General features: G+C 41.6%; 1 protein-coding gene across 4 annotated transcripts in view; it reads left to right on the plus strand.

The window, feature by feature from the left end:
• Positions 1-27,522, plus strand: part of ALPK1 (alpha kinase 1) — a 527,820-nt gene that overhangs the window by 254,348 nt on the left and 245,950 nt on the right. For all 4 annotated transcript variants that reach the window (XM_053703556.1, XM_053703555.1, XM_053703557.1 and 1 more), the window contains exon 3: positions 5,847-6,024. In XM_053703556.1, the coding sequence (XP_053559531.1) occupies positions 5,907-6,024 (118 nt within the window). In that variant the 5' untranslated portion in view covers positions 5,847-5,906. The remainder of the gene's footprint in view (positions 1-5,846; positions 6,025-27,522) is intronic.

Below are 27,522 nucleotides of genomic sequence, written 5' to 3' on the forward strand. Positions count from 1 at the left end.
TGTATATATACATACACACACACACTTTGGAGCCCTTTCCACTCAGATACCTGATAACATAAGAACAAACTGTTTTATTAAATCTTCATTTTTAATAATGTGTTTTACTGTGCATTTACTGCAAATATTTACATAGGAGAAAATGTTCATTTGAATTTTAAATATATATTACTATATACAGTATATCTGTGTATACATATACCTTTATATATTCATATAGATGTATAGGTACAGATATATATTTTTTGAAAAATTATTCATATATTTATGGAAATATATATATTTACAAAATAAAATAAAAAATTATTCTATGTGAAGAACATTGAAATGTAAAATATGAGTAACTACCTTCAGATTTAGTGCAGTAGGTCTAACGTGTTATCGGGTTAGTGCGCAAGCGATAAGTATTACGTTTTTTCCTTCAGCACGCTCCATTAAAGACTATGGGGAGAAAATGTTAACACTTGTAATATGCGCGCTAAACCACAAGCTTTAAACGTTTACATCTGGCAGTGTTTGTGCGCAAGCTAAATAGAGCGCTATGGATTTCCTACCACTGGTGTACAAGAATATATAATACAATGGGAAATAGATTATCACTAATATGATAGCATTTTCGTATTGTAGGTCTGAGGAAGGACCCATCCTCTCTACATTAATTTAAATTCAAGAAAATAATTTTCTTTTCAACTCTTCTCTGCATTCAAATGAAATGTCCTATTTCATCATTATACAGTCCTGGCCAAAAGTTTTAAGAATTACAGAAATATTTATTTCACAGTCTGCTGCCTCAGTTTTTATGATGGCAATTTGCATATACTCCAGAATGTTATGAAGAGTGATCAGATCAATTAATTAATTAATTGCAAAGTTCCTCTTTGCCATGAAAATAAACTTAATCCCCCAAAAAACTTTTCCACTGCATTTCAGCCCTGCCACAAAAGGACCAGCTGACATCATGTCAGTGATTCTCTCGTTAACACAGGTGTCAGTGTTGACGAGGACAAGGCTGGAGACCACTCTGTCATTCTGATTGAGTTAGAATAACAGACTGGAAGCTTTAAAAGGAGGGTGGTGCTTGAAATCCTTGTTCTTCCTCTGTTAACCATGGTTACCTGCAAGGAAACATGTGCAGTGATCATTGCTTTGCACAAAAAGGGATTCACAGGCAAGTATATTGCTGCTACAGATTGCACCTAAATTTACCATTTATCGTATCATCAAGAACTTCTATTGTTATAAAGGCTTCAGGGCGCCCAAGAAAGTCCAGCAAGCGCCAGGACCGTCTCCTAAAGTTGATTCAGCTGCGGGATCGGGGCACCACCAGTGCAGAGCTTGCTCAGGAATGGCAGCAGGAAGGTGTGAGTGCCTCTGCACGCACAGTGAGGCGAAGACTTTTGGAGAATGGCCTGGTGTCAAGAAGGGCAGCAAAGAAGCCACTTCTCTCCAGGAAAAAACATCAGGGATGGACTGATATTCTGCAAAAGGTACAGGGATTGGACTGCTGAGGACTGGGGTAAAGTAATTTTCTCTGATGAATCCTCTTTACGATTGTTTGGGGCATCAGAAAAAAAACCTTGTCCAGAGAAGGTGAGCACTACCATCAGTCCTGTGTCAACAGTAAAGCATCCTGAGACCATTCATGTGTGAGGTTGCTTCTCAGCCAAGGGAGTGGCCTAAGTGTGCCTAAGAACACAGTCATGAAAAAAGAATGGTACAAAAACATCCTCCAAGAGCAACTTCTCCCAACCATCCAAGAACAGTTTGGTGAGGAAAAATGCCTTTTCCAGCATGATGGAGCACCGTGCCGTGCCGTAAGGCAAAAGTGATAAATAAGTGGCTTGGGGAACAGCACATCAACATTTTTGGTCCATGGCCAGGAAACTCCCAAGACTTTAATCCCATTGTGAACTTGTGGTCAATCCTCAAGAGGTGGGTGAACAACCCCCCCACACACAAATTCTGACAAACTCCAAGCATTGATTATGCAAAAATGAGCTGCCATCAGTCAGGATGTGGCTCAGAAGTTGATTGACAGTATGCCAGAGCGAATTGCAGAGGTCTTGAAAAAGAAGGGTCAACACTGCAAATATTAACTCTTTGCATAAACTTATAATAATGTAATTGTCAATAAAAGCATTTGACACTTATGAAATGCTTGTAATTATACTTCAGTATACAGTACCATAGTAACATCTGACAAAAAGATCTAAAAACACTGAAGCACTAAGCAGCAGACTTTGTGAAAATGAATATCTGTGTCATTCTCAAAACTTTTTGCCAGGACTGTATATGCTGCTTATATGATGGGTGTTTGTGTTTTTATCGTTTTTTTTTGGCACATTATTTTTATATTTTTTGTTAAATATGTAACATCTGTACAGTTTGGAGAAGATTCTGATCTTGAATTAAAGTTTCTGCATACAATAAGTTAGGTTAGTTACTGATTTAGCAACTACATATATTTGTTTGACTTTGTATGTTTACTGTGTTATATCTCAATACTGTGTTTCTTACAAAGAACCGGTAATAAATTAATGAAGCTAGGTCCTATTTTACAGCTACTAAACTTGTTGCAACCAATCAGATGAGCATTAATTTAGTGAATTGATCAATCCCCATACTTGTGACTGTACAGGGAATTCGGTAAACGGATTGAACATCTTTACTCAATATACTTACTGTATCTTGGGATTGCTGATAATGTGCCAGATTACGAGTGGAGCGCAAAATATCGCTTACACACGCTCAATATTTGCGCTCCAGTCATTAATACCAGTGCACGCAAATGTATTACAAGTTAGGTACAATCCGAACGCGACCTCTCGTTCGCATTGCAGGGAAGCTTTACACTCACAAGAGCGTGCTTCTATAGGCTCCAATTGGAGCCTTGTTCTCATGTTGTGAGACATGGCATGAGAACCTAACTCAGCAAAGGGGATAAGTTGCTCAGCAAATTTAAATATATATGAATATGTATACACATATTAATACAGAAATATATATGTATACAAGCATATACATATACGTATATTTGTAGAGAACACACAGATCCCTATAGACCGCAATGTAAAGGCACTTTTCAGTACCGTTTTTTTCTAACTTTTTTTTCTTTCTATATTTGGAAGATCCAATCCGGACTTGTGACTTCAAACAACAAGGCTAGTCATGTAGTCCTACTGTTACTATTAAGTGCATACTTTTGCAATCTTGTTAAGGCAAATTAGGGAAATGTATGTAGCAGTGTTAGCCTTGATAAGTCAGCAGGGTGTATTTGAAGCTATGAGAAGACAAAATGGTGGTAGGTATGATGCTATCTAAATGTAAACTGAATGAGCCTTATAACCATACCACACTTGTGAATAAAATAACAGTTCCATTATAGTTAACTTTATTCATCACGTTGAAAACAAAATAAAATCTGTTAGAATGACAATATCTTTTTCTTTTCTATTTTTTTATACAAAATACAAACAAACTTTGATCAGTATATCTATTTTGCATGTCATTGTTTTTTTTTCTTTTCTGAACTGAGAGCGAAACACTTTACAGATGGATAGACAGCATCATTAGTCTTGCATCTATTGTTTTTAGATATGCATCAGATATTGATTTGTTCTGCATCAGAACAGCAGAAAATTGGTTTGTAATGGTGAATACCTATGAGCCCTAGAGAAACATTCAGCTTACAGGGATATTAAAGCCATTTCATATGTATCCTTGTGTATATCATCCATTAGTCTCTGCATTGCAGATGATCTGCTTAAAGTCAAATGCTTTTAAAGCATTTAAAATTGTGATTTCTTTTTTTTACACCCTTTAGTATGTTTATTTGGTTTCTTTGTTTAGGCCAATCAGAATCCATATGTAAATTAAGTCCTACGCTGTTCTTAACAGTCATGTAGCAGGGTTAGACAAACAGAAGCTTCAGGGCCAGCTCTGTAATTGGACCAGGTGGAACCATGGGACTCACACAGCACTTGTCAGGGGCAGCACACAGGACAGCATATTCTACATAATAGTGTTTTTAAAGAAAAAATTATCTTAGAAAATGCCCATCTGCATATTCTCATGTAAATTTTTAATCTGCTTAACTTTAAAGGGACACTAAAAGTAAAAAATTCTCATTCATGTTTCAGATAGAGCAAACAATTTTAGAAAACTTTCCAATTTAGTTATATTATCAAATTGTGCACAGTCTTTTTTTTATGCACACTTTATGAGACACCATCTCTTACTAAGCATGTGCAAGAGTTCACATTATATACGTAAATTAGTCTGTGATTTGCTGATGGCAACATTTTAAGTTTATCATAACATTTTTTGATGCTCATTTGAAATTCAAAGTTAGTGTAAGTAAATTGGAAAAGCACCATTTGCAGATGTGAATTACAAGAAAAGCAGACTATATAAATAACATTCATTTTGTAGTATTATTGTTTTTTATAGGTGGTTTTAATTTGGAATTGAATGTCCTTTTTTAAGAACTAAAAAAACAAAAAACACATTTTAGGTGAAGCGTAAAAGCATCAACTTAGTTATTTACACATTTATTTTACCATATTTATTTATGTTAAAAACATTTTTGTGTTTATGATTTATGAAGACCGCTGTTTCTTAACTCTTGTTTCCGGCGAGTCTGAAGGCTTGAGCAGAAACAGATGCATTGGGGCCGATTGACTGGTTGATAAATTGGCCCCTTAGTTTCTATAAAGTACTTTAGTTTCTATACAATAATGGGTGCTGCTATGTTGAAACCTGGGTTTCCCCCTCTTCTGTCATTCTGCTAAGCATAAGGCACAGATCTAAAACCGGCAATAAATTGTCCAAACACTCACTTGTGCAAACAATTATTGTGGAATATGAAAGGAACCGTAAACACCTTGAGATTGTTAAATAATGTTTATTAATGCATAATGAAACAACTTTGCAATATAATTTCATTATTTATTTGGCTCCCTTTTCATGTAATTTAGTTGTGAAAATTGAGCAATTTCTAAAAGTCAGAACATGAAATGCTGTTAACAACTATGCTACATATCTGTCCCTAATTGGCTTTATCTAATAACAACTTCACTAACTTTATGATCGTGGCTAACCTGCTTGTCTGTGGACTAAAGCCCAGATTGGCTCCTCCAAATAAGGCAAATGGTGGGTGGCTGTTATTACAAAGTGTTTACTGTCCCTTTAAAGTAACTAACTGAGTTTCCTTCAATCATTGTTTGCGTAGTTCATTGTTGTGACATTTTATTACTTGGCTTTTTGTTGTGTTTTTTTTATCTGTCCCTAATTGATCTTATTAAAAGAGATCAAATCAGGGAGACCTAGGTTTCAACATGGTGTTGCCACATTATAGAAACCCATTCAAGTCAAATTGTAGGAAAAGGGGACAAAATAAGTATGAAAGTATATTGCAAATTATTTTACTACAGATAATTAAACATTTGTGTATCAAAAATCTCAGCTTGTTTTATGTCCCTTTTAATAAGAGTTGCAGTATTCTAGTTGCAGTTACCCTACCATAAAGAAAGTTGTGCTGAAATCCCTACTACTTCATAAAAAAAGTAAATAGTTAGACAAATACTACATTTCCCATATCTATTCCCTGTTCCTTACTGCACCTTCCCATATGTGTCAGACACCCTGCTGTCATTGCAAACACATATAATAAAGCACTCAGAAGTTGTCATGTGTTTTTATGTACTTTTTCTACCATTATCTCTCCCCAGTTTGAGCCTTGCTGATAATTGATGATGCTTTGGTTAATCATCTCTTTCCCCCCTTTGTTCAGCAGGTACTTTGTCCTTGAAAGATCTTTTTTATTTAGAATATGTGTCTTCTCCTAGGTCATTGATCACAGTACACCCAGGGATACTCAATTCACAGTCAAGTGGGAAGTTGCCATCATGAATAGTCAAGAGATTGTGGCTCTGCTACAGGAGTGCAAGCGAATGCTGGATGCTCTGGCTTCAGGGGTGTCAGAACTCTCTGAGGAGGAGAAGAATAGCCACCAGCAGTGCGAAGGTGAGGACCTTATGTGAGAGCACAAGACTAGCAGCAGGTCGCTCTCCGCCTCTGCTACTAAGCGCCATGCACTGGTTTCTTCTGTTGGCAGGCAGGGCTGGGTGAACTGTTGGGTTTGTGGGGCGTGAATGGGATCTGGATCACAGGCAGAGAAGGAAGCTCATTTTGTTGAAGTGAATTGCTGTCATGTCTAATTATAGGCTTCAGTAAGCTCTGGTGGTAAAGCATTTTACTTCAGGAAAAGGATCAATGAGCAAAAGTTTGATGGCAGGTGACATTGTTTTTGAGAATTAGAAATGATAGACAATAAAAAAATTGCCACAAAATGCTATATATTAGAATATGATTAGTACTCACTTATGGTACATTTAAGCTGTTTATGCAAATTATACTATAAAAATAATAATAATTATTTTTTTTGTGAAACACATACACAAATATATACTATACATTCATACACACTGTGTATATATATATATATATATATATATATATATATATATATATATATATATATATATAAAATATCTAGTCCATTAATCGCAGATGAGTTAGAAATTGCAGCAAATGAGGTAACTGGACTAGTAAACTAGTAACTTTTCCCTCTGGGCTAAAAACTATAAGAAATAACATATATATATATATTTATATTTACTAATTTATGTAGAAAGATTGTACCTATTCCTGTACATTATTACACTCTCTTTCTCTCAAAATAAGTTGAGTCACTTTAATTTTCCTTGTTTTTTTCAATTATGCAGCCGCAATGATTTGGTGCCCTCTGCAGATATATTATGGATAAACCCAACTTTGTCCCATCACACAATACACAGTACAGTCGCATATATTTAGCACAAATTAAAATATATTAAACTTATAATTTAGGTAAATACTAAAAAAAAAAAAATAACACACATGGTTATATAAGAAACTTTTTGCCAAATCCGGTTGCTATTTATTAATGTAATTTAAATCTTAATCTGTTATGTATTTATTAGCTGTCTTTAAGGTACAGGCATAACATTTTCATAAGCCAATGAATAGAGAATGGCTAGCAGGTCATTATGTGCTATAGAATAAAATAGGGCTGAAAAGTATATGTACTTTTCAGCCCTATTTTATTCTATAGCACATAATGTATACACAATTTATTCTATAGCACATATGTATACACAATAGCACCCCCAACCCATAAGCTTGAGGGGGTTGATACTATATATATATATATATATATATATATATATATATATATATATATATATATATATATATATATATATATATATACATACTGTATCGAGTTGTAACACAAAAAAATACACCTCATTCCGCCCATTATTCTCGGGTTGGTATCCAGGTTCAAGAGGCTGGGAAACTTAGTGGCCCAGGATAGGATCAAGCCTGCCAGAGTTGGGGTTGGGGCCAGGATAGATTATATCATATAATTAGTTAAAGTGGCTCTGGGGTATGGCCAGGGTCCAAGGGCAAGGCCTGGTGTATCTGGCTAGGCTTTAATTGTAGGAAAGGGAAAAGACTGTGAGAGACAGTTCCCAAACCTGGGCCATCCCTTAAAATGTAGACTATTGGGAACATGTTTTATGTTATCCCCTCAATACAATATCTGATATGGGACCTTGGTAGGATTGTGTCTTATCAATTATTACAAAACATAGGTGTGGCACAATACTTCTTTATTTATAACTGTGTTTGTATCATAACAGAGATGCTGACATGATAAATTCCCAGTACAGATAACATGAACAGCAATCAGCCCAGTAACTGACTTCTCTTTTCTATACTTTACTATCAAAATGTGTGTGTGTTAATAGCCAATTTTACGTTTTCAGTTAAACAAAGAGAAGCAGAGGCAAAAAGAAAAGACATTTTCAAATGAATGGTATTTCAAAAGGAGATTCCACTTTCTACTAAATTAACTTTCATATCTATTGGGGGAAAGGCATCTTTTGTTTTTCTGAAACAGCAGAATACACCATTACCCACAGCTCACTGCTCTCAGAATGTGTGCATTAGCCAATCAAGAGACTAATGGGGAGTAATATAAGAAGTGCACATGTTTATGGCTGTAAAAGTGTTGTAAGACCACATTTTATATAGGTAGGTACATTCCTTTAGATTAAAAGTAATCTTATTTCAATTGTCTCTTTGTTATTGTGTAGGATCTAAAATGCCCCTATGAATTACATATACAGGTTTGGAATATTTTTTTCCCTGCATTCAATAAAGCATTGATGACATTGCTCTCCCCATTGTTATTGACTTACCAATGTGTTCAGCTAGCTCCCAGTAGCAAATTGCTGCTCCTTCAACAAAGGATACAACAGAATAAAGCAAACGTGTTAATAGAAGTAAATAGGAAAGATGTTTAAAATGTATGCTGTATCTGAATCCTAAAAAAAACCTTTTGAGTTTCATGTCCCTTTAAAGGGACAGTCTATTCAAAATTAAACTTTCATGATTCAGTTAGGGCATGCAATTTAAAATAATTTGCCAATTTACTTTTATAGACAAGCTTTCTTTTTTATTACTCTTGGTATTCTTTGTTGAAAGCTAAACCTAGGCATATGCTAATTTCCAAGCCCTTGAAGGCTACCTCTTATTTCATTGCATTTTAACAGTTTTTCACAGATAGACAGCGCTAGTTCATGTGTGCCATATAGATAACACTGTGCTCACTCCCATGTAGCTATTTATGAGTCAGCAATGATTGGCTAAATGCATGTCTGTCAAAAGAACTGAGACAAGGGGGCAGTATGCAGAGGCTTGGATACAAGGTAATCATAGAGGTAAAAAGTGTATTAGTATAACCGTGTCTGTATCTTTTTAAAAATAAACATTCTGGAGTAGACTGTCCCTTTAAATATATCTTCCACAAAGTGCCAGTATATATAGTTATATAGGAAGTTGCAACATTATTTGTTATGTTACTCTATAACGTAACATAAATGTATCAGTTTCATTAAATGAACTGATTATTTTGTTTTATGTTTACTACTTCCTTCTATATTCTTTATATTCATACATTTTTGTAAAGAAAATTGTGTTCTTATGATTCTGTTTTTTTATATATATATTTCTGATTTGAAATTAAAACGATTTCTGATTTTCTGTTCAATTCTGAGTTAGAGAGTATGGTACTGTCTGAACTACATTGACAAAAATGCTACCAACAAGGAGTTCATTATGTTTTCACTTCTTAAACCCTATTAATTTCCCCTCTACAGAAGAATCCTCTTTAGCCACTTAATTAGGTAGTGCTTTCTTGGGCTGCTTCTGCGCTATATGTGATGCTACTGACCACAAAAACAAAACAGGTTAGTTCAGATAAGGTGAATGTGTAGCCCCATAATCATTAGATTAGACACAGCACTTCAGGTAAAGTGCTTCAGGAAGTGAGAGACGATCAGCGCGATGGAAGGATTAGGGATTCCTAGTACAGATGTGCCCTGAGGCTGTCTGAGAACAGCAGGTCTCTTAGGCAGCAATAACTGTATTAATAGTTTCAATAATAGCATTAACCCTTTAACCCCAAGCAGCCAAATCTTTTGTGCAGCTTGCACCTAATCATCTGTTTGAAAGGTGTCCCCAATTCATCAGAGGTGTTATGTGTGTCTGTAGTTGCGAGGGTTTATAGAGTAGCTGGTTTATAATGTGTAAGATAGAGTCACATTCTGCATGGCTTGGTTTTATTGCTGGCTATATCAGTTGCCAATGTATTCTGTGATTGGTCCATAACTGTTTAATAGACAGGACTACATTTAACGTTTACTTCCCCCCCACAAAAAAACAAACCTTTAATTATGTGTATTAAAAATGCAGTGGCCCTTTATTATTAATTCTGAACCTTTTTTTTTTATTTATTAGTGTGTCTTTCACTAGAAAAACTCCGGCTCAGAAAATAGCCAATGTTGCTGATGGCCGCCATATTCAGCATTCCAAATATACATCCCTAATATATATAATTTGCTTCCCATACATGGGTAAAAGTATTTGTAAAATTAGTGTCTGGCATTCAGCGCCTGCAGAAGCATTGCAGATGTCAGATGCAAAAGGTGAGGTATTGTGAAGATCATTTGCAAGAAACTACTGATTTGTGTAGAACGATTGTACCTATTCCTTTAGGTTATTACACTCTCTCTCAAAATACAATGGCCCATATTTATCAAGCTCCGTACGGAGCTTGAAGGACCGTGTTTCTGGCGAGACTTCAGAATCGCCAGAAAAACAAGTTATGAAGCAGCGGTCTAAAGACCACTGCTCCATAACCCTGTCCACCTGCTCTGAGCAGGCGGACAGGAATCGCCGGAAATAAACCCAATTGAGTACGATCGGGTTGATTGACACATCCCTGCTGGCGGCCGATTGGCCGCGAGTCAGCAGGGGGTGGCGTTGTACCAGCAGCTCTTGTGAGCTGCCAGTGCAATGTGAAATGCGGAGAGCGTATTGCTCTCTGCATTTAGTGAGGTCTTACGGACCTGATCCGCACTGTCGGATCAGGTCCACAAGACCTTGATAAATAGAGGCCATTGAGTCACTTTAATTTTCCTTATAATTTTCCAATAATTTGGTGCCCTCTGCAGATATATTGTGGATAAACTCACCTTTTGCCAAATTTAGTTGCCATTTTCTTACATGATTTAAATCCTTATCTGTCATGTATTTATTAGCCGTCTTTTATGTACTAAAAATGAATGAGTATCATAAACATTTAATCATAAAAGATCTGATTTTAAGCAATATATGCAAATTTCTTTAGAAAAAAAATTAGATCTTAAACACTATAATTCTAAAAATAATGATGTCTTTAACACAAAGATCAACCTGACCTTTATACTCTGATGTAGTTTTTCTTTAAAAATTATATTAGTTGTTTAAATATTGAAGAAATCAAATTGCTAGTTTTCATAAAGCAATGCTCACCGATATGTTTCATCCTAAATTACTGTATGTTTAACAGCCTTTTGACTTATCTCCTCTGCTAAGGCCAGTTAGAGACAGTTATACATGAACTACTAGAGAAAAAGTCACACAATGTTTAATGTCTATTTAAGTCATACAGTGTATTGGTGATTTTATTTTTTGTAATTGTTCAACATTACAATATTTTGGAGCAACACAATTCATCCAGCTGTCAGCCTCATGTACTGACAGATACAGTGCTGTATCATTCAGGTATCCAGGCCACTGAGTCAACTGCTTTCTGAATTATTCTGCAATTAAATAGCCTTTAGCATGCACTGATGAGGGGGCTAATGGCTTGCTTTGTATATTTTCTGCTTGAGGGAGCTGATTTTGGGCGGTTGCAAGTGGGCAGTTCCTATTCTACTAGCAGGTGTTTTTTTTCTGACCAGTAACGTTCAGATTCATAAAGCGGACTTGTGATGTGAAGCATGGGCAAGCTCTGAATACTTAAGCTTTATTGCAGAGTCACAGACAAACTGACAAGGCTTTTGTTTTCTTTGCCTATCACTGTCTTTTTATATCTCTGACCAGTAATAAGTTAAACTTAATTGGCTTTGACAAAATCAATTTTTCTATCCAACATTTTCTTTTAAAAGCCTGTTGTAATTTTGAAGGTTTACATTATTTTATCAGCACGTTCCCAACCAAGCGTGTAAGAATCCCATGATAAATCTTATGTTTGTTTGTTAATTGTTTAAAAAACGGACACAAATGTTTCTGCCAAGTGTGCCAGTCCTTTTATCACACATGCAAATTAATCCATCTGGTGCCTTGCTTAAATTATGAAAAGGAATGATTATTTAGCATGGGTGAAAATTTGTTATTAGAAAGGACCGTTTAATAATGTTATAATTAATAGGTATGGGGGAAAGTTCGATATGGTCACAGCATTCGGCCATTCTTGGCGCCAAATTTATTAGTGTCTAAATGCAACACATAAAGATCTGTGCAAATTTGTAAAGAATTTCCAACATTATTAAATAGTCCTCCTTGAACCCGCTTATTTTACTCTACTATAGAGGGAGGACAAGTATACATGTGTGAAGAGGTAGTTGTTACTGGTTATGGTGTCACAGTAGAAATGCAGCTTTGAATGCACCAGGAAGACAAGGACATACTTAAACGGTTATAAACCCGTCTGTTTCATTGTTGTAACAAAAAAGCACTAATCAGTGAGTCATTGCAATATGTATTATTAATCAGTTTTAAAGTATTTTACTTTTTTTGTAAAACTTATTTTGTGCAGTGTCCATTATTTTCTGGCACAGCCTCTCAAGGGGGCTCTGTCTCTACAGGAAGGCAATAGTTTTTCCTTTGAAGTAATGCTAGGAGACACCATAAAATAGATCAACTCAGTAAATTGCCTATGATATGTAGAGGACTTCTGCAGCAAAAATCATGTGGCATTAGAACTTAGGTTTTGTAATGGATTCTTGCTTATCTATCTGTAGGCAGGGACTACACTGAGAATTTCTAAGTGCTCATTTTGTAAGAAAACAAGTAACATGCTTTTAACATAGTCTGTTTCTTTTTTATTTCTTTTTTATTTGATTTAACATATTTTTGTTATTAAAAAAACACTGTTTTATAAACCTTTAAAGCAACATTATTTTTTACTTTGTTTTATATATATATATACTAGTCCTAAAGCCCGTTCACATGGGCCATTTTTTGCTGTACAGCGGTCCCACCCCTTGCGCTCTCTCCCTCCCCTCTCTTTTGCTCTCTCCCCGACTCTCTTTTGCTCTATCTCCCCCCTCTTTTGTGCGCTCTCCCCCTCTCTTTTGCGCTCTCTCTCGCTCCACCTCTCTTTTGCTCTCTCTACCCCCTCTCTTTGGCTCTCTCTATCCCCCCTCTCTTTTGCTCTCTCTCCCCTCTCTTTTGCTCCTTCCCCTCTCTTTTTGCTCCCTCTCTTCCCCCTCTCTTTTGCCTTCTCCCCCTCTCTATTGCGCTCTCTCTCTCCCCCTCTCTTTTGCGCTCTCTCTCTCCCCCTCTCTTTTGTGCTCTCTCTCTCCCCCTCTCTTTTGTGCTCTCTCTCTCTCTTTCCATCTCTTTTGTGCTCTCTCTTCCCCCCTCTCTTTTGCGCTCTCTCTCTCCCCCCTCTCTTTTGCGCTCTCTCTCCTCCCTCACTTTTGCGCTCTCTCTCTCCCCCTCTCTTTTGTGCTCTCTCTCTCCCCCCCTCTCTTTTGTGCTCTCTCTCCCCCCTCTCTTTTGTGCTCTCTCTCTCCCCCCTCTCTTTTGCGCTCTCTCTCCCCCCTCTCTTTTGTGCGTAATCTCTCCCCCTCTCTTTTGTGCTCTTTTTCCCCCCTCTCTTTTGCGCTCTCTCTCTCCCCCCTCTCTTTTGCGCTCTCTCTCTCCCCCTCTCTTTTGCTCTTTCTCTCTCCCCCTCTCTTTTGCGCTCTCTCTCTCCCCCTCTCTTTTGCGCTTTCTCTCTCCCCCTCTCTTTTGCGCTCTCTCTCTCCCCCTCTCTTTTGCGCTCTCTCCCTTCCCCCTCTCTTTTGCTCTCTCTCTCCCCCCTCTCTTTTGCACTCTCTCCCCCTCTCTTTTGTGCTCTCTCCTGCGTCTCTTTTGCGCTCTCTCTCTCCCTCTCTCTTTTGTGCGCTCTCTCTCCCCCCTCTCTTTTGCACTCTCTCTCTCCCCCCTCTCTTTTGTGCTCTCTCTCTCCCCCCTCTCTTTTGCGCTCTCTCTCCCCCTCTCTTTTGCTCTGTCTCTCTCCCCATCCCTCTCTTTTGCTCTTTCTCTCCCTCTCTTTTGCGCTCTCTCTCCCCCTCTCTTTTGTGCGCTCTCTCTCCCCCCTCTCTTTTGTGCTCTCTCTCCCCCCTCTCTTTTGCGCTCTCTCCCCCCCCCCTCTCTTTTGCGCTCTCTCTCCCCCTCTCTTTTGCTCTGTCTCTCTCCCCATCCCTCTCTTTTGCTCTTTTTCTCCCATCTCTCTTTTGTGCTCTCTCTCTCCCCCCCTCTCTTTTGTGCTCTCTCTCCCCCCTCTCTTTTGTGCTCTCTCTCTCCCCCCTCTCTTTTGCGCTCTCTCTCCCCCCTCTCTTTTGTGCGTAATCTCTCCCCCTCTCTTTTGTGCTCTTTTTCCCCCCTCTCTTTTGCGCTCTCTCTCTCCCCCCTCTCTTTTGCGCTCTCTCTCTCCCCCTCTCTTTTGCGCTTTCTCTCTCCCCCTCTCTTTTGCGCTCTCTCTCTCCCCCTCTCTTTTGCGCTTTCTCTCTCCCCCTCTCTTTTGCGCTCTCTCTCTCCCCCTCTCTTTTGCGCTCTCTCCCTTCCCCCTCTCTTTTGCTCTCTCTCTCCCCCCTCCCTTTTGCACTCTCTCCCCCTCTCTTTTGTGCTCTCTCCTGCGTCTCTTTTGCGCTCTCTCTCTCCCTCTCTCTTTTGTGCGCTCTCTCTCCCCCCTCTCTTTTGCACTCTCTCTCTCCCCCCTCTCTTTTGTGCTCTCTCTCTCCCCCCTCTCTTTTGCGCTCTCTCTCCCCCTCTCTTTTGCTCTGTCTCTCTCCCCATCCCTCTCTTTTGCTCTTTCTCTCCCTCTCTTTTGCGCTCTCTCTCCCCCTCTCTTTTGTGCGCTCTCTCTCCCCCCTCTCTTTTGTGCTCTCTCTCCCCCCTCTCTTTTGCGCTCTCTCCCCCCCCCTCTCTTTTGCGCTCTCTCTCCCCCTCTCTTTTGCTCTGTCTCTCTCCCCATCCCTCTCTTTTGCTCTTTTTCTCCCATCTCTCTTTTGCCCTCTCTCTCCCCCTCTCTTTTGCGCGCTCTCTCTCCCCCCTTCTCTTTTGCGCTCTCTCTCTCTCCCCCTCTCTTTTGCGCGCTCTCTCCCCCTCTCTTTTGCGCTCTCTCTCTCCCCCTCTCTTTTGCGCTTTCTCTCCCCCCTCTCTTTTGTGCTCTCTCTCCCTCCTCTCTTTTGTGCGCTCTCTCTCCCCCCTCTCTTTTGTGCTCTCTCTCCCCCCCTCTCTTTTGCGCTCTCTCTCCCCCCTCTCTTTTGCGCTCTCTCTCTCCCCCGCTCTCTTTTGCGTGCAATCTCTCCCCCTCTCTTTTGCGCTCTCTCTCTCCCCTATCTTTTGCTCTGTCTCTCTCCCCATCACTCTCTTTTGCTCTTTCTCCCCCTCTCTTTTGCTCTCTCTCTCTCCCACCTCTCTTTTGCGCTCTCTCTTCCCCCACTCTTTTGCGCTCTCTCTCCCCCCTCTCTTTTGCGCTCTCTCTCCCCCTCTCTTTTGCGCTCTCTCTCTCCCCCTCTCTTTTGCGCTCTCTCTCTCCCCTCTCTGTTGCGCTCTCTTTCCCCTCTCTTTTGGTCTCTCTATCCCCCCCTCTCTTTTGGTCTCTCTCTCCCCCCCTCTCTTTTGCGCTCTTTCTCCCCCCTCTCTTTTGCGCTCTCTCTCCTCCCTCACTTTTGCGCTCTCTCTCTCCCCCTCTCTTTTGTGCTCTCTCTCTCCCCCCCTCTCTTTTGTGCTCTCTCTCCCCCCTCTCTTTTGTGCTCTCTCTCTCCCCCCTCTCTTTTGCGCTCTCTCTCCCCCCTCTCTTTTGTGCGTAATCTCTCCCCCTCTCTTTTGTGCTCTTTTCCCCCCCTCTTTTTCGCGCAATCTCTCCACCCTCTCTTTTGCGCTCTCTCTCCCCCCTTTCTTTTGCTCTGTCTCTCTCCCCATCCCTCTCTTTTGCTTTTTCTCCCCCTCTCTTTTGCACTCTCTCTCTCCCACCTCTGTTTTGCGCATGCTCTCTCTCCCCCTCTCTTTTGCGCTCTCTCCCCCCCTCTCTTTTGCGCTCTCTCTCTCCCCCTCTCTTTTGCGCTTTCTCTCTCCCCCTCTCTTTTGTGCTCTCTCTCTCCCCCTATCTTTTGCTCTGTCCCTCTCCCCATCACTCTCTTTTGCTCTTTCTCCCCCTCTCTTTTGCGCTCTCTCTCCCACCTCTCTTTTGCGCTCTCTTCCCCCACTCTTTTGCGCTCTCTCTCCCCCCTCTCTTTTGCGCTCTCTCTCCCCCTCTCTTTTGCGCTCTCTCTCTCCCCCCTCTCTTTTGCGCTCTCTCTCTCCCCTCTCTGTTGCGCTCTCTCTCTCCCCTCTCTTTTGGTCTCTCTATCCCCCCCCTCTCTTTTGGTCTCTCTCTCCCCCCCTCTCTTTTGCGCTCTTTCTCCCCCTCTCTTTTGCGCTCTCTCTCCTCCCTCACTTTTGCGCTCTCTCTCCCCCTCTCTTTTGTGCTCTCTCTCTTCCCCCCCTCTCTTTTGTGCTCTCTCTCTTCTTCCCCCCCTCTCTTTTGTGCTCTCTCTCCCCCCTCTCTTTTGTGCTCTCTCTCTCCCCCCTCTCTTTTGCGCTCTCTCTCCCCCCTCTCTTTTGTGCTCTCTCTCTCCCCCTCTCTTTTGCGCTCTCTCTCCCCCCTCTCTTTTGTGCGTAATCTCTCCCCCTCTCTTTTGTGCTCTTTTTCCCCCCTCTTTTTCGCGCAATCTCTCCACCCTCTCTTTTGCGCTCTCTCTCCCCCCTCTCTTTTGCTCTGTCTCTCTCCCCATCCCTCTCTTTTGCTCTTTCTCCCCCTCTCTTTTGCACTCTCTCTCTCCCACCTCTGTTTTGCGCATGCTCTCTCTCCCCCTCTCTTTTGCGCTCTCTCCCCCCTCTCTTTTGCGCTCTCTCTCTCCCCCTCACTTTTGCGCTTTCTCTCTCCCCCTCTCTTTTGTGCTCTCTCTCTCCCCCTCTCTTTTGCGCTCTCTCCCTTCCCCCTCTCTTTTGCTCTCTCTCTCCCCCCTCTCTTTTGCACTCTCTCCCCCTCTCTTTTGTGCTCTCTCTCTCCTGCATCTCTTTTGCGCTCTCTCTTCCCCCTCTCTTTTGCACTCTCTCTCTCCCCCCTCTCTTTTGCGCTCTCTCTCTCTCCCCCCCTCTCTTTTGCGCTCTCTCTCCCCCTCTCTTTTGCTCTGTCTCTCTCCCCATCCCTCTCTTTTGCTCTTTCTATCCCTCTCTTTTGTGCGCTCTCTCTCCCCCTCTCTTTTGTGCTCTCTCTCCCCCCTCTCTTTTGCGCTCTCTCTCCCCCCCTCTCTTTTGCGCTCTCTCTCCCCCTCTCTTTTGCTCTGTCTCTCTCCCCATCCCTCTCTTTTGCTCTTTTTCTCCCATCTCTCTTTTGCGCTCTCTCTCCCCCTCTCTTTTGCGCGCTCTCTCTCTCCCCTTCTCTTTTGCGCTCTCTCTCTCTCTCCCCCCTCTCTTTTGCGCGCTCTCTCCCCCTCTCTTTTGCGCTCTCTCTCTCCCCCTCTCTTTTGCGCTTTCTCTCCCCCCTCTCTTTTGTGCTCTCTCTCCCTCCTCTCTTTTGTGCGCTCTCTCTCCCCCCTCTCTTTTGTGCTCTCTCTCCCCCCCTCTCTTTTGCGCTCTCTCTCCCCCCCTCTCTTTTGCACTCTCTCTCCCCCGCTCTCTTTTGCGTGCAATCTCTCCCCCTCTCTTTTGCGCTCTCTCTCTCCCCCCTATCTTTTGCTCTGTCTCTCTCCCCATCACTCTCTTTTGCTCTTTCTCCCCCTCTCTTTTGCGCTCTCTCTCTCTCCCACCTCTCTTTTGCGCTCTCTCTTCCCCCTCTCTTTTGCGCTCTCTCCCCCCACTCTTTTGCGCTCTCTCTCCCCCCTCTCTTTTGCGCTCTCTCTCCCCCCTCTCTTTTGTGCTCTCTCCCCCCTCTCTTTTGCGCGCTCTCTCTCCCCTCTCTGTTGTGCTCTCTCTCCCCTCTCTTTTGCGCTCTCTCTCCCCCCTCTCTTTTGCGCTCTCTCCCCCCCCCTCTCTTTTGCGCTCTCTCTCACCCCTCTCTTTTGGTCTCTCTATCCCCCCCCTCTCTTTTGGTCTCTCTCTCCCCCCCTCTCTTTTGCGCTCTCTCTCCCACCTCTCTTTTGCGCTCTTTCTCCCCCCTCTCTTTTGCTCTTTCCCCTCTATTTTGCTCTCTCTCCCCCCTTTCTTGCTCTTTCCCATCTATTTTGTTCTCTCCCCCTCTCTTTCTATCTCTCTCCCCTTCTCTTTCTAACTCTCCCCCCTTCTCTTTCTAACTCTCCCCCCTCTATCCCTCTCGCACGCGTGACCCACCCGACCACGTCCCCGTCACAACGTTCACGCCCGGCCACGCCCACTTTTGCCTGCACCGGATTTTCAGGTAGGGACCCTAAGGCCAGGTGTGTTTGTCCTTGCGCGCAGTCTCTACTGCGCATGACAGCTTCGGACAAACACACTTGGCCTTTTTTTATATAGGATATATATATATATATGCATTAGAAAATATTTACTGTACTGCAAAAAAAATGCATATAATATAAATGTTATAAACACATTTAAAATTTTATTATTGTTTTGCCTTCCTTGAAAACACCTCTTGAAAAGACTTTTGAGAGTTATTTTTCTCATCTTTCATTGCTAATTAGGGACATACTGTATATAGACATGCTCCTGTACAAATTAAACAGTCACTGTAGAGCATTTCCATCATAATGGGAGGAGAGTCCACTGCTTCATTCATTACTTGTGGGAGTTAAGAACCTGGCCACCAGGAGGAGGCAAAGAAACCCCAGCCAAAGGCTTAAATACCTCCCCCACTCTCCTCATCCCCCAGTCATTATTTGACTTTCGTCACAGGAGGTTGGCAGAGAAGTGTCGGAAGATTCGGAGTAGTCTCTTATGGAGGGTAGTACTCTTTGAAATGGGACTTTAAGTAGTTCTGTCAGCCTCTCAGTGAGAGCATGGGTGAAAGTTAGAGTCCGGAGATGCAGGGAGAGTCTTTCTGCGAAACCATCCAGACTCAGATTAACAGCTCCTTAAGCAATCAGCGTTGACGAGTTTCTTTGTGCTTTGTGCACTCAAGTCCATGTCAGGAGCGATGCTACTAACCAGTCACACTTGAAGGACTGTGTTCCTGCTCCATGGCATAGATTCTTCTATTATCTCATTTGCTTTATTCTCTTGGTATCCTTTGTTGAAGGAAAAGCAATGCACTACTGGGAGCTAAGATCGTCTCATTGATACACATATGATAACGCAAGAAGACAGGGTCACAGTGTGTCTCCTTTATCTGTATAGAATCAAGGGTTAATATCCCTGGAAAGGGGATTATTGAACAGGGGTAATTTATGCATAATATCTTTATTGTGTTTAGTGGATCATCAGTGAGATGAGGCTCTAGAAATGTGTGAACAGTCAGGTGTAGTTTGGTGCGGCCTTTTTTTGGCGCTTTTTCTTTATAGTGCAGGGGCACTCCATGTGACTGGGTGTGGCCTCTTTAACTTCCTCTTTCCTGATCGTAATTGCGGGAGACGTAACGGTTTCTCTGTGGTCTGGGTCATAGGAGGTGGTGAATGCCCCAGCCATTGGCTTATAAAGGTGCCATTTAATCTATCTTGTCCGTATTAAAGGCACAAGCTATGGAGGACTCTGATATGTTAGAGGATACTCCCTCTTTAATTAAATCTAATACCTGTTTTTATTGTGAGGAGGTTCAAGTTTATCTGCCTGCTCAACTGTGTTCCACATGCTTTGATAAGATTGCAATATCTAAGAAGAATAAGATATTTAGCACTACTGAGCCATCCACCTCTGAGGGTTCTCCATCCCGCGAGGTGCATTCCCTACATTCATCTCCGATCACACATGCAGCTCCCCAGGGCCCAACTGATCCTCCCATGGAAGGGGCCTCTTGGCCGTCAGATTTCGCTGCTCAGTTGCAAACAGTGGTTTCTGTGGCCTTCCATGCCTTACCACACCCTGCAAAGTGCAAGCAAAGGGAAAGACATAGCCTTCCATCCCAGGGGTCATCTACTCCGTTGGATGTCTCTGATAGGTTATCCGCTGATGAGGACGCCTCCGACTCTTCGGAGGGCGCTCACTCTGGGAAGGAATTGGCGTCTTCTAGACCTCCGGCTGCTGAGGAGCCAGATTTTAGGTTTAAGATGGAGCATTTGCGCTTTTTACTGAAAGAAGTGCTTGCTACGTTGGAGGTTCCGGAACCGAAACTTCCGGAAGAACTATCGATCCCTAAGATAGATAGGGTTTACGAAGACAGGGTGGTGCCTCAGACCTTCCCAGTTCCCGTGAAGATGGCTTCTATTATTAAGAATGAGTGGGAGAAACTTGGCTCGTCCTTTTCTCCCTCTACCTCTTTTAAAAGGCTGTTCCCTGTTCCGGACTCTCAGATTGCGCTATGGGGGGCCATTCCTAAGGTGGATGGAGCCATCTCCACACTCGCGAAGCGAACAACTATTCCCCTAGAGCAGTGTTTTTCAACCAGTGTGCCGTGGCACACTAGTGTGCCATGAGAGATCCTCAGGTGTGCCACGGCAGACTGACAACAGTATGACATATTTTTTAAACTTTGCTTGTTTTTTACTCCCAGTGCAGGGGTAGTTTGAAGGAGGCATGGCATAACAGCACAATACATATAGTATGTGTGTGTTTGTGTGTATGTGTGTATATATATATGCTGTATTAGGCTACAATGTGTGATTTTTTAAAAATTTTGGGATGGTGGTGTGCCACAGGATTTTTTAATGTAAAAAAGTGTGCCACGGCAAAAAAAAGGTTAAAAATCACAGCCCTAGAGGATAGCTCGTCCTATGGATAAAAAATTAGAATCCATGTGGAGGAAGATGTTTCAACTCACGGCGATCGCTCCGGTGGCGGGAGCGGCTACCTACTGATGTGACGCACTGTTAGCTATGGTCGAGGTGGAGACTCCCCTTGAGGAGATACATGAAAATATTAAGGCCTTAAGGGTAGCTAATTCTTTTATTTGTGATGCTAATATGCAGGTTATTCGCCTGAATTTGCCTGAATGCCAAGACATCAGGTTTCTCGGTCCTAGCCCGCAGGGCTTTGTGGGTAAAGTTTTGGTCTGCGGACATGACTTCCAAGTCTAGATTACTATCCCTTCCTTTCCAGGGGAAAAATCTTTTTGGTCCAGGGCTGGACTCATATCCACGGTCACGGGAGGCAAGGGTGCTTTCCTTCCGCAGAATAAGAAGATTAAACCTAAGGGCTCTACTTTTCATCCCTTTTGGACAAGTCTCAACGCCAGGAGCTTGCTGCGAAGACCGAGCAGTCCAAGGGATCTTGGAAGCCAGCTCAATCATGGAACAAATTCAAGCAGGGCAAGAACCCCTCAGAGACTAAGTCGGCATGAAGAGCGGCCACCGATCCATCTCTGGATTGTGTAGGGGGATAGACTATCTCTGTTCGCAGAGGCTTGGATGCGAGACGTATAGGATCCTTGGGTTCTGGAGGTTATCACCCAGGGTTACAGGATAGGGTTCAAGACTCATCCACCCAGGGGCAGATTCCTCCTGTCAAACCTATCCTCAAGACCAGAGAAGAGAGACGCCTTTCTAGAGTGCGTGAGGGATCTCTCCTCTCTCAGAGTAATCGTTCCAGTACCTCTAGCAGAAAGGGGTCTAGGGTACTATTCAAACCTTTTTGTGGTCCCAAAGAAGAAGGGCACGTTCCGCCCAATTCTGGACCTAAAATGCCTAAACAAGTTTCTGTCAGTTCCATCATTCAAAATGGAGATGATCAGATCAATTCTGCCCCTAGTTCAAGAGGGGCAATTTATGACAACAGTAGACTTGAAGGATGCTTACCTTCACGTGCCAATCCACAAGGACCACTTCAGGTTCCTAAGATTTGCTTTTCTGTACCAACACTTCCAGTTTGTGGCCCTACCATTCGGTCTGGCGACTTCTCCAAAAGTCTTTACGAAAGTTCTGGGAGTGCTGCTCACGGTAGCAAGAGCCAGAGGTATTGCGGTGGGTGTTCAACCTAATTTACATTTTTCCCCCATTGTGGCCCGCATCAAACAGGAGCAAGCTTCGACTATTCTGATTGCTCCATTGTAGACATGGAGGAAGTGGTTTGCGGATCTGGTGGGGATGTCGTTGTCTCCTCCATGGAGGTTACCCTGTCGCAGAGATCTTAGCCAAGAGAGGGTTCTCGGAAAGAGTGATTGATACTCTCATTCAGGCCTATAAGGTGTGGAGGACCTATTTATCTTGGTGTGAGGAACGTGGATATCCCTGGCACAAGGTTAGGGTATCCAGGATTATGGCTTTTCTCCAAGATGGTCTGGATAAGGGTCTTGCCGCAAGTTCCTTAAAGGGACAGATTTTGGCCTGATATTCAGTCCTTTGTTCAGGCTGTGTCTAGAATCAGACCGGTATTTAGAACATCTGCTCCTCCTTGGAGCTTAAATTTGGTTCTTAAGGTTTTGCAGAGGGCTCCGTTTGAACCTATGCATACGCTTGACATTAAGATTCTTTCCTGGAAGGTTTTATTTCTTCTGGCTATTGCTTCGGCTCGCAAAGTCTCTGAGTTAGCGACCTTGCAATGTGAGCCCCCTTACCTATTTTTTCACGCTGATAAGGCTGTGCTTCGCACTGGGTTTGGTTTTCTTCCCAAGGTGGTGTCAGATCGTAACATCAATCAGGAAATAGTAGTTCCTTCCTTGTGTCCTAACCCTTCTTCGTCTAAGGAAAGGTTACTTCATAACTTGGATGTAGTTTGAGCCTTTAAGTTTTATCTTCAGACCACGAAGGATTTCAGACAGACTTCATCTTTATTTGTCGTGTATTCATGGAAGCATAGGGGGCAGAGGGCCTCTTCCACTTCACTGTCTTTTTGGTTGAGGAGCGTTATCCGTTTGGCCTACGAGACAGCGGGACATAAGCCTCCTCAGATGATTACGGCTCACTCAACTAGGGCTGTGGCCTCTTCTTGGGCCTTTAAGACCGACGCCTCTGTGGAGCAGATTTGTGAGGCGGCTACTTGGTCCTCCTTACATACTTTTGCAACATTTTACAAATTCAATGTTTTTGCTTTGGCTGAAGCTGTTTTGGGAAGAAAGGTTCTGCAGGCTGTGGTGCCCTCAGTATAGGGTCTGCTTCCTTTTACCCTCCCGTTATGTTCATTCAGTGTCCTCTAGAGCTTGGGTATTTGTTCCCACAAGTAATGAATGAAGCAGTGGATTCTCCTCCCATTAAGATGGAAAACATAAATTATGCTTACCTGATAATTTCATTTCCATCTGTGGGAGGAAAGTCCACTGCTCCCGCTTGTTTTTCCGGTGGGTGGTCCTAAATTTTATTTTATTCTTCTGGCACCATTTATGCCCTGATAATTCTCTTACTGTTGTTCCCTTGGCAGAATGAGTGGGGGACAGTGGCGGCTCGTGGGTTATTCAAAAGGGGGTTCACAGACCAGTTATGTAAAATAGTTTTATATATATATATATATATATATATATATATATATATATAACACATACACACTGTATATTCTATATATATATATATATATATATATATATATATATCACAAAATGTATCACACCAAAAATGTATTTAATACCTATGTGGTAAAATATCTGCCTAGTTTTTTTCACAATTCCCACATATATTATATATATATATATATATATATATATATATACTGTATATGAACAAAATATTTTAGAAAGATAAAGCGACACATAATAGTAACGCTTATGAAAGACTGGGAATTCAGCACTCTTTTTTTAAGTAACAAAAAACTGAACACTCGATTAGATATAATGTCAAAGGATGGTTTTTATTTATGCAAGCTGCTGGCCGAGGGCCCAAAAACAGGAAAGTATCAAAAGACTGCACAAGATATTTTTCAATACATAATTAAAACACTAAAAATATAAACTAGAGCAATAGTCTTAAATTTACATATAGGACCGGCCCTTGTGACTAACTAAGCTGGTAGATGTTTAAAACAATAATAACAATAGCCCAAGAGCAGTATGGGACGGAGCGTGAATAGATATGTGTGTTCCGTTCAAGAAATCAGACCTAAATAGGTTTTAGTGTTAAACTGAAATGAACATACTGTGGAAACAAACTGAGCAATATCTATGCACAACCATCTCAAATTTAAAATTTAACCAGCTCATGTACAGTTTGTAAAGAGTATCATTCCAAGCAATTCTAAACAAAACATTCAGAGGATATTAGTTGCGTGGCCACGCACAAACAATGTGTTATTGAACGCGTCTCTGTATATATAGATAACAGGGCCAATAATTGCAAATACTCTTATTGATGGAGAAACCTTAGAAAAAGACAGTTCTGTCAGTAACAGTTCATGTTTTTAAGAACTCCATCTAGAAAACAGTCATCCATTGGTTAGTTGCAAACTGTCAGTATAATGGCAAGTGGCAGAGTATGTAAAGCAGATTTGAAAGTTCTTTATAAACGAAGCAAGATGTTAAAGCAGATTTTTAAAGCAGTCAATGGGGATGACACATAAACCAAGTCAGTCAAGTAGCAAAGTGTAAGGCCCTTGATAATACAAAGGTTGGGTTAGTAAAGCGTGGAGCACGGTACAGGAGGATACCTCATTATTGATTATGTACCCCTCTGTTAATTGCACCTGTTCCTTCGAGAGCCGTCAACACTAGTGCCCAAAACCTTGTAATGTATCACTCCGCTCTGGTATTGTCCTCTTTCAAATTACCCAAAAGACTTGCTTACTTGTTGCATTGCTGCTCGACCCAGCACTGGGATACATCTGTCATTTTTCGAAGTGTGCGCCAATATTTAGCTTACTCCAGTTAGTTGCTCCGCTCTGCCACAAGCCAAACCAGCATGGAAAGTCACGTGAGTCAGTCAGCCAATTGCCGACGCGTGTTTCACCCCCTCATCATCAGTGAGACGGGGCTTCCTCAGGGCATGATGTTAGGATGTCATGTATGTTAATTTATAACATGACGGGTCTCAGCCCTTATTCGGTGGTGAAGTTACGAATGTCTACAGATTTTTTTCCAATCTGCACATTTATGTAAAAAGAACAGTTGTATACATAAAGCGCAAAACTTAGATGTAAAGAATAATGAGTTTTAATTACATAAAATCTGAATTCACATAGAAACAGGTTTTCTCTATTAAAATGGAAAATGCAATAGGGAAATATGGGGTTATTAAGGAAAACATTCACAAAAAACTTCCCATATCTTGTTTTTCGTTCATACCTCTTGGTTCAATGGTAGAGAGGTTATAGATCCACCTGCACTCTTTTTGAAGGAGGGCTTGATCATTATCACCACCTCTACCATTGACAATGCCCCTGTCTATGCCTGTAACTCTCATACAGTCAGGTACACTGTTAGGAAAAAAATAAAAATGCCTGGCTGCACTGCTATTTTGTGCTTTATGTTTTATATCATCACAATGTTCCAAGATCCTATCTTTTAGGATTCTTTTGGTTTTTCCAACATAAAAGCTGGGTCAAGAACAGGATAACAGATATACTGCCCCTTCTGTATTGCAATTAAATATTTTATTTTGTACGTTTTTTCTAAACTGACAGAAAATACTTTTGTTTGGGACATGAATCTGCATGCCACACATTTCTTGCAAGGGAAATTCCCTACTAGTTATTGATTTGAAAGCCAGTTTTTTTTGGGGTGTAACACATTTTCTTTTCACTAGCTTGTCTTTTAAGTAAGGGGCTCTTCTTGCTGTCAAGTTAGGAAACTCTCCTACTTCCTTCACTACATTTTCATCATTTTGGAGGATGCTCCAGTTCTTTTTCAAAATGTCTCTAACACTGCCCCAATGGCAATTAAATTAAATTTTGTTACAAGTCTGATATTGCTGTCTTTTGCTTTTTCTTTTTGGAAAAGAAGTTGATTTCTATCCATCTTTTTAGCTTAATTTCTCACATGTGATAGAACTCTTTTAGGAAAGCCTCTTGCTTTAAACCTTTTCTCCATTTGTGCAGCTTGCTCATCATATTTTGTCTTAGATGAACAATTCCTACGCAAACGGAGAAATTGGCCTTTTGGAATACCTCTTTTCAAATGTGTTTGATGGTAAAATTTCTGCCTAGTTTTTTTCATAATTCCCACATATATATAATATATTTATATATATTTATTTTTATATATATATATATATATATATATATATATATATAATCCAAAATGCTCGAAAACGTTCACATTAAAGTTGGAATTTAACCAAGTCCTTTGATGTGCGCTCTTCATTTTGGATTATAGTTATACTTTCTGCAGCACCCAAGGCTTTATTTGATCGGTCCAGAGTGCATTCTGCTTTGGATATATATATATATACAGTATATATATATGGACACACACAATCATAATATAGTCCTTAGCTTAGTAACAGGTAAATTGCCCCCCCCTTAGGCACACTAGCTGCTTGTCTTTAAATGTAAATGTTGGTCTTGAATATAACTTGGCAGCTAAAACTACCTGGGTTAATGAATACACAGCTTATCCGCACAGATGCACAAGTCCAGCAGAAGAACACATGCCGCTGCCATTCACACTATGTAATGTCTCCTCTCCCTGGTTAAGAAGGAGGAAGGAAAGAGGTTACGGGCTGCTAATCAAATCAAACAAAAAAACAAACAGCCAGCTATCTAAGCCAGTTATTAATGACTACTAAACACATAGTCATTTTAACAGAAATTAGCAAGCAAGGAAAAAGTAAATTGGCAGCAACGGGACTCCTCTTTCTGCAGCCAGCTTGCAGTTGTGACTCGTGGGCTCCATAAAAAGAGGACAGACAGGCATATCAGGCTTTATTAGCTCAATAGTTCACTTTGATTTATTTTCTGAGCAAACTATTGAGCTAATAAAGCCTGATTTGCCTGTCTGTCTGCTTTAGAAAAAAAGACCTCTTTTTATGGAGCCCACGAGTTAGATTCCACTGAGCCTTCCGCCTCTGAGGAATCTTCGTTCTGTGAGGCGTGTCCCCTACAGTCATCTGATCCTACACATGCAGCTTCCCCTTGCATCTCTAATCCTCCACCTGGAGGGGGCCTTTTTCCACCAGACGTTATGGCCCAGTTCTGTATGGCGATGTCTGCGGCCTTAGCCACTTTGCCTCGTACTGCTACACGCAAACGAAGGGTTAATCCATGCACTCCTGCCCAGGGAGCATCATGTGAATTGACGGTTTTATCCGATCAGTCATCTGAGGATGCGGTTCTCTCTGAGGCTTCAGAGTATAGACCTTCTGGGTCGGAGCCTGCTGCTTCTATTCCTCTGGCAGAGGAGGATTTCACCTTTAGATTTAAAGTGGCACGCCTGCGCTGGCTTCTAAGAGAAGTTGTATCGATATTAGATTAGATTCTTAATACTGATCCCTCAGTCAAATCTCAGAACATTGAATCAGATGGCGAATTTGATTAAGACGGTGGAAGGATGGAGAACCTATTCCTTTTCGTCTATTTCCTTTTCAAATCCCTGTTTCCGGGCTCCTTAGGGGGGCTGTGTTTTCACCGTTGGATGAGAGAGCGAATCTGGGACAAAGATTCTTTTTCTCTTGTTATTTTTGGTGCGGTTGGGACCCAGCATCAGAGATCTCTGCTGAGCCTTAGCTATCCAAGAGTTTTTGGCGACTCAGTCCTGGCATAAGTCTCAGCAGAGCAGAGGCCCGTCTAACCTAGGTTGGCAGTAGGGGCCAGTTCCAGGTCCTATCTTGGAAACTGACTGCTCTTTTCAGATGCTTGATTCAGGGGGTTATAGCTTGGCTTCAAATCTCAGCCTTCCAGGGCAGTTTCCTT

The sequence above is a fragment of the Bombina bombina genome, chromosome 2 (assembly GCF_027579735.1).
Source record: "Bombina bombina isolate aBomBom1 chromosome 2, aBomBom1.pri, whole genome shotgun sequence".
Classification (NCBI taxonomy): Eukaryota; Metazoa; Chordata; class Amphibia; order Anura; family Bombinatoridae; genus Bombina; species Bombina bombina.